The 15,000-nt window shown below is 43.4% G+C and overlaps 1 protein-coding gene across 5 annotated transcripts in view; it reads right to left on the bottom strand.

Annotated features, from left to right (window-relative positions):
* Window positions 1-15,000, bottom strand: part of zbtb7b (zinc finger and BTB domain containing 7B) — a 37,719-nt gene that overhangs the window by 9,795 nt on the left and 12,924 nt on the right. The window contains exon 1 of one of the 5 annotated variants that reach the window (XM_058398807.1): window positions 13,086-13,147. The exons of 3 other annotated variants lie outside the window; for them this stretch is intronic. Coding sequence is in view for 1 of the 2 variants with exons in the window: in XM_058398769.1 (XP_058254752.1) it covers window positions 5,475-5,546 (72 nt within the window). In the remaining variant the exon portion in view is untranslated. Of the gene's footprint in view, window positions 1-5,474; window positions 5,668-13,085; window positions 13,148-15,000 lie in introns of those variants that run through there. One more of the 5 variants, XM_058398769.1, reaches the window with a different exon arrangement.

Below are 15,000 nucleotides of genomic sequence, written 5' to 3'. Positions count from 1 at the left end.
AATCGAGACAGGTCAGTATAAGTACACACACACACACACAAACACACAATCGAGACAGGTCAGTATAAGTACACACACACACACACACACACACAATCGAGACAGGTCAGTATAAGTACACACACACACTCGAGACAGGTCAGTATAAGTACACACACACACACACACACACACACACACACACAATCGAGACAGGTCAGTATAAGTACATACACACACACACACACACACTCGAGACAGGTCAGTATAAGTACACACACACACACACAATCGAGACAGGTCAGTATAAGTACACACACACAATCGAGACAGGTCAGAATAAGTACACACACACACACACACACACACACACACACAATCGAGACAGGTCAGTATAAGTACACACACACAATCGAGACAGGTCAGAATAAGTACACACACACACACACACACACACAAACACACAATCGAGACAGGTCAGTATAAGTACACACACACACACACACACACAATCGAGACAGGTCAGTATAAGTACATACACACACACACACACACACTCGAGACAGGTCAGTATAAGTACACACACACACACACACACACACACACAATCGAGACAGGTCAGTATAAGTACACACACACACACACACACACACACACAATCGAGACAGGTCAATATAAGAAAATACACACACACACACATAATCGAGACAGGTCAGTATAAGTACATATACACACACACACAAACACACACACAATCGAGACAGGTCAGTATAAGTACACACACACACACACACAATCGAGACAGGTCAGTATAAGTACACACACACACACACACAATTGAGACAGGTCAATATAAGAAAATACACACACACACACACACACATAATCGAGACAGGTCAGTATAAGTACATACACACACACACACAAACACACACAATCGAGACAGGTCAGTATAAGTACACACACACACACAATCGAGACAGGTCAGTATAAGTAAGTACACACACACACACACAATCGAGACAGGTCAGTATAAGTAAGTACACACACACACACACACACACAATCGAGACAGGTCAGTATAAGTACACACACACACACACACACAATCGAGACAGGTCAGTATAAGTACACACACACACACACACACAATCAAGACAGGTCAGTATAAGTAAGTACACACACACACACAATCGAGACAGGTCAGTATAAGTAAGTACACACACACACACACACACAATCGAGACAGGTCAGTATAAGTACACACACACACACACAAACACACACACAATCGAGACAGGTCAGTATAAGTACACACACACACACACACACACACAATCGAGACAGGTCAGTATAAGTACACACACACACACACACACACAATCGAGACAGGTCAGTATAAGTAAGTACACACACACACACACACACACACACACAATCGAGACAGGTCAGTATAAGTAAGTACACACACACACACACACACAATCGAGACAGGTCAGTATAAGTACACACACACACACACACAAACACACACACAATCGAGACAGGTCAGTATAAGTACACACACACACACACACACACACAATCGAGACAGGTCAGTATAAGTACACACACACACACACACACACAATCGAGACAGGTCAGTATAAGTAAGTACACACACACACACACACAAACACACACACAATCGAGACAGGTCAGTATAAGTACACACACACACACACACACACACACAATCGAGACAGGTCAGTATAAGTACACACACACACACACACACACACACACAATCGAGACAGGTCAGTATAAGTACACACACACACACACACACAATCGAGACAGGTCAGTATAAGTAAGTACACACACACACACACACACACACACACACACAATCGAGACAGGTCAGTATAAGTAAGTACACACACACACACACACACACACACACACACAATCGAGACAGGTCAGTATAAGTACACACACACACAATCGAGACAGGTCAGTATAAGTAAGTACACACACACACACACACAATCGAGACAGGTCAGTATAAGTAAGTACACACACACACACACACACAATCGAGACAGGTCAGTATAAGTACACACACACACACAATCGAGACAGGTCAGTATAAGTACACACACACACACACACACAATCGAGACAGGTCAGTATAAGTACACACACACACACACACACAATCGAGACAGGTCAGTATAAGTACACACACACACACACACACAATCGAGACAGGTCAGTATAAGTACACACACACACACACACACAATCGAGACAGGTCAGTATAAGTACACACACACACACACACACACAATCGAGACAGGTCAGTATAAGTACACACACACAATCGAGACAGGTCAGTATAAGTACAAACACACACACACACACACACAATCGAGACAGGTCAGTATAAGTACACACACACACACAATCGAGACAGGTCAGTATAAGTACACACACACACACACAATCGAGACAGGTCAGTATAAGTACAAACACACACACAATCGAGACAGGTCAGTATAAGTACACACACACACACACAATCGAGACAGGTCAGTATAAGTACAAACACACACACAATCGAGACAGGTCAGTATAAGTACAAACACACACAATCGAGACAGGTCAGTATAAGTACAAACACACACACACACACACACAATCGAGACAGGTCAGTATAAGTACAAACACACACACACACACACACACACAATCGAGACAGGTCAGTATAAGTACAAACACACACACACACACACACACACACACAATCGAGACAGGTCAGTATAAGTACAAACACAGACACACAATCGAGACAGGTCAGTATAAGTACACACACACACACACACAATCGAGACAGGTCAGTATAAGTACAAACACACACACACACACACACACACAATCGAGACAGGTCAGTATAAGTAAGTACACACACACACACAATCGAGACAGGTCAGTATAAGTACACACACACACACACAATCGAGACAGGTCAGTATAAGTAAGTACACACACACACACAATCGAGACAGGTCAGTATAAGTACACACACACACACACAATCGAGACAGGTCAGTATAAGTACAAACACACACACACACACACACACACAATCGAGACAGGTCAGTATAAGTACAAACACACACACACACACACACACAATCGAGACAGGTCAGTATAAGTACACACACACACAATCGAGACAGGTCAGTATAAGTACAAACACACACACACACACACACAATCGAGACAGGTCAGTATAAGTACAAACACACACACAATCGAGACAGGTCAGTATAAGTACAAACACACACACACACACAATCGAGACAGGTCAGTATAAGTACAAACACACACACACACACACAATCGAGACAGGTCAGTATAAGTACACACACACACACACAATCGAGACAGGTCAGTATAAGTACAAACACACACACAATCGAGACAGGTCAGTATAAGTACAAACACACACACAATCGAGACAGGTCAGTATAAGTACAAACACACACACACACACAATCGAGACAGGTCAGTATAAGTACACACAATCGAGACAGGTCAGTATAAGTACAAACACACACACACACACAATCGAGACAGGTCAGTATAAGTACACACACAATCGAGACAGGTCAGTATAAGTACACACACACACACACACAATCGAGACAGGTCAGTATAAGTACAAACACACACACAATCGAGACAGGTCAGTATAAGTACACACACACACACACAATCGAGACAGGTCAGTATAAGTACACACACACACACACAATCGAGACAGGTCAGTATAAGTACAAACACACACACACACACACACACACACACAATCGAGACAGGTCAGTATAAGTACAAACACAGACACACAATCGAGACAGGTCAGTATAAGTACACACACACACACACAATCGAGACAGGTCAGTATAAGTACAAACACACACACAATCGAGACAGGTCAGTATAAGTACAAACACACACACACACAATCGAGACAGGTCAGTATAAGTACACACACACACAATCGAGACAGGTCAGTATAAGTAAGTACACACACACACACAATCAAGACAGGTCAGTATAAGTACACACACACACACACAATCGAGACAGGTCAGTATAAGTACAAACACACACACACACACACACACAATCGAGACAGGTCAGTATAAGTACAAACACACACACACACAATCGAGACAGGTCAGTATAAGTACACACACACACAATCGAGACAGGTCAGTATAAGTACAAACACACACACACACACACACACAATCGAGACAGGTCAGTATAAGTACAAACACACACACACAATCGAGACAGGTCAGTATAAGTACAAACACACACACACACACACACACACACACACAATCGAGACAGGTCAGTATAAGTACAAACACACACACACAATCGAGACAGGTCAGTATAAGTACAAACACACACACACACACACACACACAATCGAGACAGGTCAGTATAAGTACAAACACACACACACAATCGAGACAGGTCAGTATAAGTACACACACACACAATCGAGACAGGTCAGTATAAGTACACACACACACACAATCGAGACAGGTCAGTATAAGTACACACACACACACAATCGAGACAGGTCAGTATAAGTACACACACACACACAATCGAGACAGGTCAGTATAAGTACAAACACACACACACACACACACACAATCGAGACAGGTCAGTATAAGTACACACACACACACACAATCGAGACAGGTCAGTATAAGTACACACACACACACAATCGAGACAGGTCAGTATAAGTACACACACACACACAATTGAGACAGGTCAGTATAAGTATGTACACACACACACAATTGAGACAGGTCAGTATAAGTACACACACACACACAATCGAGACAGGTCAGTATAAGTATGTACACACACACACACACACAAACAAGTCAGTAAGTATAAGCACACATTCAGTATCTGCAGTATATCTAGCTGAGAGCATGGTGTGTGTGTGTGTGTGTGTGTGTGTGTGTGTGTGTAGGTCTGAGTGAGTGTGTGTGTATTACCCATAATGCACCTGTGCGTGTCTGTATCTCTGTTCTGTCTATCTCCCAGTCTCTGGAGTGCATGGGTGTGTATACAACTTGTTTTGATATTAAATCCCCCTCCCCCACCCCGACACACAAACACACTCACATACACATACACACACACACACACACACACACACCTGAGCCCGGAACTTTCCACTGCCACTACGCTACTTCCCCTTAGTAACCAGCCGCCCCTCTCCATCCTAGAATATCTCAACACAACAAGGCACACCTGAATAACCTGCTCCAACACACACACACAAAATATTGCCCAAAATGCCCGCTCTCTCTCCTCACTCACTTTTTCATACTGCACACACACACACACACACACACACACACACAACAGTGAGCAGAACCATTTCATTCACACACAGGGAGGACGGGTTGTACCATTCTGCCTGTCATGGAGAAGCGTGGTGCCATGAACTCAAGACTCGCTGGAGCATGTGTCATCGCCATCATCTCCTCTTCAGCTTCCTCTCTGTCTCTCTCTGTCTGTCTCTCTCTCCGTCTGTCTCTCTCTCTCTCTCTCTCTCTCCAGTCAGTTATGGTCTCTCGCCCGTGCTCTGCCAAGTTCAAACACTTCTGTTCAAAGATGTTGGGGATCTTGCGGACTCTCTCTCTCTGTCTTTGTGTCTCTGTCTGTTTCTCCTTCCTGTCGACTGACAGCAGCGTTCGATGGAGAACACACGACCCCTCCCCCTCCAAACGCATCAACTTGTTTCAACAAAGTTTCCGAAAAACAAAAATCCCTTACCCTCCGCTTATACTGTCTAACACACACACACACACACACACACACACACACACACACACACACGGAAGCGGCATTATCTGGCTCTGAAACGTACTCTTTTGACTTCTGATAAATCGAAAGATCAAACTGAACGAAACACATCAGGAACAAATGATGAGGCAATGACGTGGACGAGGAAAGTCTACACAGCTCAGATCGGTCCTCTCCAACCATACACACACTCCTCACTCTTCATGCTCTGAAGATGTAGTTTCTGACATTATGACATCTCTCAAATTTAAAGCTAATGACTTCCATGATTAGAAGAACTCAAAGACTGGTGATGAAGATCTCAAAGACTGGTGAAGAAGATCTCAAAGACTGGTGAAGAAGATCTCAAAGACTGGTGATGAAGATCTCAAAGACTGGTGATGAAGATCTCAAAGACTGGTGATGAAGATCTCAAAGACTGGTGATGAAGATCTCAAAGACTGGTGATGAAGATCTCAAAGACTGGTGAAGAAGATCTCAAAGACTGGTGATGAAGATCTCAAAGACTGGTGAAGAAGATCTCAAAGACTGGTGATGAAGATCTCAAAGACTGGTGAAGAAGATCTCAAAGACTGGTGAAGAAGATCTCAAAGACTGGCAGCATCAGCAGTGTCTCTGTCTGCTCCTGCAGCGAGACGCTGAGATGATTTATAATCCTCACTCTGAGTCTGGAGCTCCACTCTGCTCACTACATCGACATTTCACTGTTTTAAAGCTGCTTTGTGACAATGTTCATTGTAAAAGGTGTAACTTAAATAAACTCAATTTAAATTCATTTTTTAGACTGGAATTTCACACACTCCTTGGAGACAAACAAACAAATTGAAATATTAAGTCAGCATTATTAGACACGAGCTACAGGAGCTCAAAGACACCAATTTTACAATCCAGACAACAGTAATTAGCCACAGCATTTATTCATGTTATTTAATGTTTACAGAATTAATTTACATACTGCAAAAAAACTATGAATTTTAATTATTAGTAAAATATATTTCGAATGAATCAAAAAAAAAGATTTAGTGCAAAATATCAAATAATTTTTTTTAAAGATTAAATCAGATAAGTTTTCTAAATATTAATCCAAAATTCATGTGTAGAAGGAAAAGAGCATCATCTCAATAAGGACTTTACACTGCTGGTGATGTGAGAGAGAGAAACATGTGACTGCATTCACTTCAGACACTGGTGTTAGAGTCACACTGGTGTTAGAGTCACACTGGTGTTAGAGTCACACCGGTGTTAGAGTCACACTGGTGTTAGAGTCACACTGGTGTTAGAGTCACACCGGTGTTAGAGTCACGGCAGTGTTAGAGTCACGCTGGTGTTAGAGTCACGCTGGTGTTAGAGTCACGCTGGTGTTAGAGTCACGCCGGTGTTAGAGTCACGCCGGTGTTAGAGTCACGCCGGTGTTAGAGTCACGCCGGTGTTAGAGTCACACTGGTGTTAGAGTCACACCGGTGTTAGAGTCACACTGGTGTTAGAGTCACACTGGTGTTAGAGTCACGGCAGTGTTAGAGTCACACCGGTGTTAGAGTCACACCAGTGTTAGAGTCACGGCAGTGTTAGAGTCACACCAGTGTTAGAGTCACGGCAGTGTTAGAGTCACGGCAGTGTTAGAGTCACGGCAGTGTTAGAGTCACGCTGGTGTTAGAGTCACGCTGGTGTTAGAGTCACGCCGGTGTTAGAGTCACGCCGGTGTTAGAGTCACACTGGTGTTAGAGTCACACTGGTGTTAGAGTCACGGCAGTGTTAGAGTCACACTGGTGTTTGAGTCACACCAGTGTTTGAGTCACACCAGTGTTAGAGTCACACCAGTGTTAGAGTCACACCAGTGTTAGAGTCACGGCAGTGTTAGAGTCACGGCAGTGTTAGAGTCACGGCAGTGTTAGAGTCACGGCAGTGTTAGAGTCACGCTGGTGTTAGAGTCACGCTGGTGTTAGAGTCACGCCGGTGTTAGAGTCACGCCGGTGTTAGAGTCACACTGGTGTTAGAGTCACACTGGTGTTAGAGTCACGGCAGTGTTAGAGTCACGGCAGTGTTAGAGTCACGGCAGTGTTAGAGTCACGCTGGTGTTAGAGTCACGCTGGTGTTAGAGTCACGCCGGTGTTAGAGTCACGCCGGTGTTAGAGTCACACCGGTGTTAGAGTCACACTGGTGTTAGAGTCACACTGGTGTTAGAGTCACGGCAGTGTTAGAGTCACACTGGTGTTTGAGTCACACCAGTGTTTGAGTCACACCAGTGTTAGAGTCACACCAGTGTTAGAGTCACACCAGTGTTAGAGTCACGGCAGTGTTAGAGTCACGGCAGTGTTAGAGTCACGGCAGTGTTAGAGTCACGGCAGTGTTAGAGTCACGCTGGTGTTAGAGTCACGCTGGTGTTAGAGTCACGCTGGTGTTAGAGTCACACCGGTGTTAGAGTCACACTGGTGTTAGAGTCACACTGGTGTTAGAGTCACGGCAGTGTTAGAGTCACGGCAGTGTTAGAGTCACACTGGTGTTTGAGTCACACCAGTGTTAGAGTCACACCAGTGTTAGAGTCACGGCAGTGTTAGAGTCAAGACTGGTGATGAAGATCTCAAAGACTGGTGAAGAAGATCTCAAAGACTGGCAGCATCAGCAGTGTCTCTGTCTGCTCCTGCAGCGAGACGCTGAGATGATTTATAATCCTCACTCTGAGTCTGGAGCTCCACTCTGCTCACTACATCGACATTTCACTGTTTTAAAGCTGCTTTGTGACAATGTTCATTGTAAAAGGTGTAACTTAAATAAACTCAATTTAAATTCATTTTTTAGACTGGAATTTCACACACTCCTTGGAGACAAACAAACAAATTGAAATATTAAGTCAGCATTATTAGACACGAGCTACAGGAGCTCAAAGACACCAATTTTACAATCCAGACAACAGTAATTAGCCACAGCATTTATTCATGTTATTTAATGTTTACAGAATTAATTTACATACTGCAAAAAAACTATGAATTTTAATTATTAGTAAAATATATTTCGAATGAATCAAAAAAAAAGATTTAGTGCAAAATATCAAATAATTTTTTTTAAAGATTAAATCAGATAAGTTTTCTAAATATTAATCCAAAATTCATGTGTAGAAGGAAAAGAGCATCATCTCAATAAGGACTTTACACTGCTGGTGATGTGAGAGAGAGAAACATGTGACTGCATTCACTTCAAACACTGGTGTTAGAGTCACACCGGTGTTAGAGTCACACCGGTGTTAGAGTCACACTGGTGTTAGAGTCACACTGGTGTTAGAGTCACACCGGTGTTAGAGTCACGGCAGTGTTAGAGTCACACTGGTGTTTGAGTCACACCAGTGTTAGAGTCACACCAGTGTTAGAGTCACGGCAGTGTTAGAGTCACGCTGGTGTTAGAGTCACGCTGGTGTTAGAGTCACGCTGGTGTTAGAGTCACACCGGTGTTAGAGTCACACTGGTGTTAGAGTCACACTGGTGTTAGAGTCACACTGGTGTTAGAGTCACGGCAGTGTTAGAGTCACACTGGTGTTAGAGTCACACTGGTGTTAGAGTCACACTGGTGTTAGAGTCACACTGGTGTTAGAGTCACGGCAGTGTTAGAGTCACACTGGTGTTTGAGTCACACCAGTGTTAGAGTCACACCAGTGTTAGAGTCACGGCAGTGTTAGAGTCACGCTGGTGTTAGAGTCACGCTGGTGTTAGAGTCACGCTGGTGTTAGAGTCACACCGGTGTTAGAGTCACACTGGTGTTAGAGTCACGGCAGTGTTAGAGTCACGGCAGTGTTAGAGTCACGCTGGTGTTAGAGTCACACTGGTGAAGACGCTGGTGTTAGAGTCACGGCAGTGTTAGAGTCACGCTGGTGTTAGAGTCACACTGGTGTTAGAGTCACACTGGTGTTAGAGTCACGGCAGTGTTAGAGTCACGGCAGTGTTAGAGTCACACTGGTGTTAGAGTCACACCGGTGTTAGAGTCACACCGGTGTTAGAGTCACACTGGTGAAGACGCTGGTGTTAGAGTCACGGCAGTGTTAGAGTCACGCTGGTGTTAGAGTCACACTGGTGTTAGAGTCACGCTGGTGTTAGAGTCACGCTGGTGTTAGAGTCACGGCAGTGTTAGAGTCACACTGGTGTTAGAGTCACGCTGGTGTTAGGGTCACGGCAATATTAGAGTCACACCGGTGTTAGAGTCACGCTGGTGTTAGTCACGGCAGTGTTAGAGTCACGGCAGTGTTAGAGTCACGCTGGTGTTAGGGTCACGGCAATATTAGAGTCACACTGGTGTTTGAGTCACACCAGTGTTAGAGTCACGGCAGTGTTAGAGTCACGCTGGTGTTAGAGTCACGGCAGTGTTAGAGTCACGGCAGTGTTAGAGTCACACTGGTGTTAGAGTCACGCTGGTGTTAGAGTCACGGCAGTGTTAGAGTCACACTGGTGAAGACACTGGTGTTAGAGTCACGCTGGTGTTAGAGTCACGGCAGTGTTAGAGTCACACCGGTGTTAGAGTCACGGCAGTGTTAGAGTCACACCGGTGTTAGAGTCACGCTGGTGTTAGAGTCACGCTGGTGTTAGAGTCACGGCAGTGTTAGAGTCACGGCAGTGTTAGAGTCACACTGGTGTTAGAGTCACGGCAGTGTTAGGGTCACACTGGTGTTAGAGTCACACTGGTGTTAGAGTCACGCTGGTGTTAGAGTCACACTGGTGTTAGAGTCACACCGGTGTTTGAGTCACGGCAGTGTTAGAGTCACGTTGGTGTTAGAGTCACGCTGGTGTTAGAGTCACACCGGTGTTAGAGTCACGGCAGTGTTAGAGTCACGCTGGTGTTAGAGTCACACCGGTGTTAGAGTCACGGCAGTGTTAGAGTCACGCTGGTGAAGACGCTGGTGTTAGAGTCACGTTGGTGTTAGAGTCACGTTGGTGTTAGAGTCACACTGGTGAAGACGCTGGTGTTAGAGTCACGGCAGTGTTAGAGTCACACTGGTGTTAGAGTCACACTGGTGAAGACGCTGGTGTTAGAGTCACGGCAGTGTTAGAGTCACACTGGTGTTAGAGTCACGCTGGTGTTAGAGTCACGGCAGTGTTAGAGTCACGCTGGTGTTAGGGTCACGGCAATATTAGAGTCACACTGGTGTTAGAGTCACACCGGTGTTAGAGTCACGCTGGTGTTAGTCACGGCAGTGTTAGAGTCACGGCAGTGTTAGAGTCACACTGGTGTTTGAGTCACACCAGTGTTAGAGTCACGGCAGTGTTAGAGTCACGCTGGTGTTAGAGTCACGGCAGTGTTAGAGTCACACTGGTGTTTGAGTCACACCAGTGTTAGAGTCACGGCAGTGTTAGAGTCACGGCAGTGTTAGAGTCACACTGGTGTTAGAGTCACGCTGGTGTTAGAGTCACGGCAGTGTTAGAGTCACGGCAGTGTTAGAGTCACGGCAGTGTTAGAGTCACGGCAGTGTTAGAGTCACACTGGTGTTAGAGTCACGGCAGTGTTAGAGTCACGCTGGTGTTAGAGTCACGCTGGTGTTAGAGTCACGCTGGTGAAGACACTGGTGTTAGAGTCACGCTGGTGTTAGAGTCACGCTGGTGTTAGAGTCACGCTGGTGTTAGAGTCACGCTGGTGAAGACACTGGTGTTAGAGTCACGCTGGTGTTAGAGTCACGGCAGTGTTAGAGTCACACTGGTGTTAGAGACACACTGGTGTTAGAGTCACATTGGTGTTAGAGTCACGGCAGTGTTAGAGCCACACTGGTGTTAGAGACACACTGGTGTTAGAGTCACGGCAGTGTTAGAGACACACTGGTGTTAGAGTCACGGCAGTGTTAGAGACACACTGGTGTTAGAGTCACACTGGTGTTAGAGTCACACTGGTGTTAGAGTCACACTGGTGAAGACACTGGTGTTAGAGTCACACTGGTGTTAGAGTCACGGCAGTGTTAGAGACACACTGGTGTTAGAGTCACACCGGTGTTAGAGTCACGGCAGTGTTAGAGTCACACCGGTGTTAGAGTCACGGCAGTGTTAGAGTCACGGCAGTGTTAGAGTCACGGCAGTGTTAGAGTCACACTGGTGTTAGTGTCACACCGGTGTTAGAGTCACGGCAGTGTTAGAGTCACGCTGGTGTTAGAGTCACGCTGGTGAAGACACTGGTGTTAGAGTCACGCTGGTGTTAGAGTCACGGCAGTGTTAGAGTCACACTGGTGTTAGAGTCACGCTGGTGTTAGAGTCACACTGGTGTTAGAGTCACACTGGTGTTAGAGTCACACTGGTGTTAGAGTCACACTGGTGAAGACACTGGTGTTAGAGTCACGCTGGTGTTAGAGTCACGGCAATGTTAGAGTCACACTGGTGTTAGAGTCACACCGGTGTTAGAGTCACGGCAGTGTTAGAGTCACACCGGTGTTAGAGTCACGGCAGTGTTAGAGTCACACCGGTGTTAGAGTCACGGCAGTGTTAGAGTCACACCGGTGTTAGAGTCACGGCAGTGTTAGAGTCACACCGGTGTTAGAGTCACGGCAGTGTTAGAGTCACACTGGTGTTAGAGTCACGCTGGTGTTAGAGTCACACTGGTGTTAGAGTCACACTGGTGTTAGAGTCACACTGGTGAAGACACTGGTGTTAGAGTCACGCTGGTGTTAGAGTCACGGCAATGTTAGAGTCACACTGGTGTTAGAGTCACACCGGTGTTAGAGTCACGGCAGTGTTAGAGTCACGGCAGTGTTAGAGTCATGGCAGAGGAAATCAGTTCGTGTAAACAGAACAGAAAGCGTGATGTTGCCGTGTCTCTGCTGGAGTTACTGAAACTTTCATCAAGTTACATCTTCAAATGTTTTAATTGGTTTTTGCTGCAGGTTAATGTAAATAATCAGATTAATGTAAATAATCAGATTAATGTAAATAATCAGATTAATGTAAATAATCATCATCATAATAACAGAGGATTAAAGGATTAAAGGATTTTAGTCACTGAAGTTTTTCACTTTTTCACAAAGCTCATGTTCACAGTTTCTGTTTCAGGCTTAAAAAAATTCAGAGAATGTCTTTACCCGCCCCTGCAGATCGGAATATTTTTACTTTTGACACTTTGTCTTTCGGAAGATGGGAAGATTCACAAGAATTAGTTGCTGATATTACACACACACACACACACACACACACACACACATACACACACACACACACACACACACACACACACACGGGTTTAAAGACCTAAGAACTCACCTACAAACTGTAGCATCCAAAAATGAACAAAATTCTCCTGAACGTGTGTACAGTAAAGACAAGTCAACTCTGACAAGAAGCACCCACACACACACACACACACACACACACACACACACACACACACAAGCCTAGAGTTTGTTCTCAATTTCTCAGTCTTTGGTCTTCCTGTTGGGTTTTTGTGTCTGTGACACACACACACACACACACAACATCTTACAGATTAAATATCATCAAAAAAATCCAGACTCTCAGAACTCTTAAATAAAAACTTCAGCTTTTTTATTCAGACTTTAAGGTCAGTTCACCTCAGGAGGTCATTTTAGGAATTCTTAACAGAACAAACTGATCAGAATATCAGATTATTTTATAAAAGATAAATCTCGGCTAATTCTGTTTGTGTAGAGAAATAAACTCCAGCAGTCTCTGACAGTGAACATCTGCTCTTTAGCTAAAATTAAAGATTCACACCTAAATTATCATTTATAAGATATTCGAAAGAATTAACTTATTTATATTAGAAATTATTCAATATTTCATTTATTTTTATTCAAATAACAATCTGTAAAATCAAATGAACCCGAGGAACATGGAGAGTTTTACAGTGGAGGATTTCCAAACGCTGTGATTATAATAATTTTATAAAAATTAAATACTACATTTAGATTAGAAAGACTGAATTTATAAAAACAGAAAAAGGCATCAATTCTGAATAATAATAATAATGAAGAAGAAGCGAGATTATTTCTGCAGAAAGATGAAAGAATGTTAAAAAACTTTTACTGTGAAAATGTAAATATTGAAATAATGAAATAGAAATGTCTGAAAGTGAAATAAAGATCTTATTCTCTTCCACTTCAGCCTTCTTTAAGGACTTTTTCCAGGGTTTGTGAAGTCTGGGTGGAATTTTGTGACTTTATGGTGGAGTTTTTTCCTCAGATCTCTGAATAAATCATTCAGACTTTGGCACAATTTCACCTTCCAGCGAGTCGGCAGGAGGGGAGACTGTTCAGAAGAAATGGGGTTAACAGGTGAAACTTCAGCACTGAACCCTGAATGGGAGGAAGTGTGTAAAGACCTGAGAAAGTTTTTTTAAACACAACATAAACTCGTAGATCTTTTAATCTAACATCATTTTAACACACCTAAATATGTTCAGTGTTTATTATTTAGTTAGTGAATATATTTACATTTCTGGCATTTGGCAGATGCTCTTATCCAGAGCGACATACAAAACTGCTTTAAGTCTCTATCATTGAATATTTGCTGTGATACCTGTCTGAATATAATCTAGTGTAAATCTAATCTTTTTTATTTAATTTTAATTTTATTATTATTATTATTATTATTATTGTTTATTTTTTATTATTTAATTATTTTTATTTACTGAAACATTTTACCAGCAGTGAACTGGACATTCCCTCACAACAGCAGTGACTCCAATAAAAAACTGAAAATAAGAGGAGCAGATAGAAAACACACGGGAAAAAACACATACAAAATAAATCCATCCTAATTATAATAAAGAATTAATAAATAATAATAAAAAAAGTGAAAAAGTAAGAAATAATAAAATGAATTAAATGAAGGTAAATTAAATTAAAAATAAGCCCCAGAGGGAATCAGTGAGAGCAGGTACCTGAGAGAGGACAGGTCAGAGTTCCTGACCGATCTGTTCATTTCCCATTTATCAAAATAATCAAATGTTTATAAACTGGATAAACACAAAGCTCCTCAAAATGATCTGATCAAAGTGAAAAAACAATAATTGTACAGAGGTGTAAGCATTGCTGTAGACACAGCTGTAGTGTGTGTGTGTGTGTGTGTGTGTGTGTGTGTGGTAAACATGCATGATGCTAAACGTTCCTTAATGTAGCACAACACGAGCCTCACAGCTAACAAGTCTGAATCAGCT

Source organism: Hemibagrus wyckioides, linkage group LG01 (assembly GCF_019097595.1).
Source record: "Hemibagrus wyckioides isolate EC202008001 linkage group LG01, SWU_Hwy_1.0, whole genome shotgun sequence".
NCBI lineage: Eukaryota > Metazoa > Chordata > Actinopteri > Siluriformes > Bagridae > Hemibagrus > Hemibagrus wyckioides.
The sequence above is the reverse complement of the archived record's forward strand: the minus strand, read 5'-3'. Positions and strand labels throughout refer to the sequence as shown.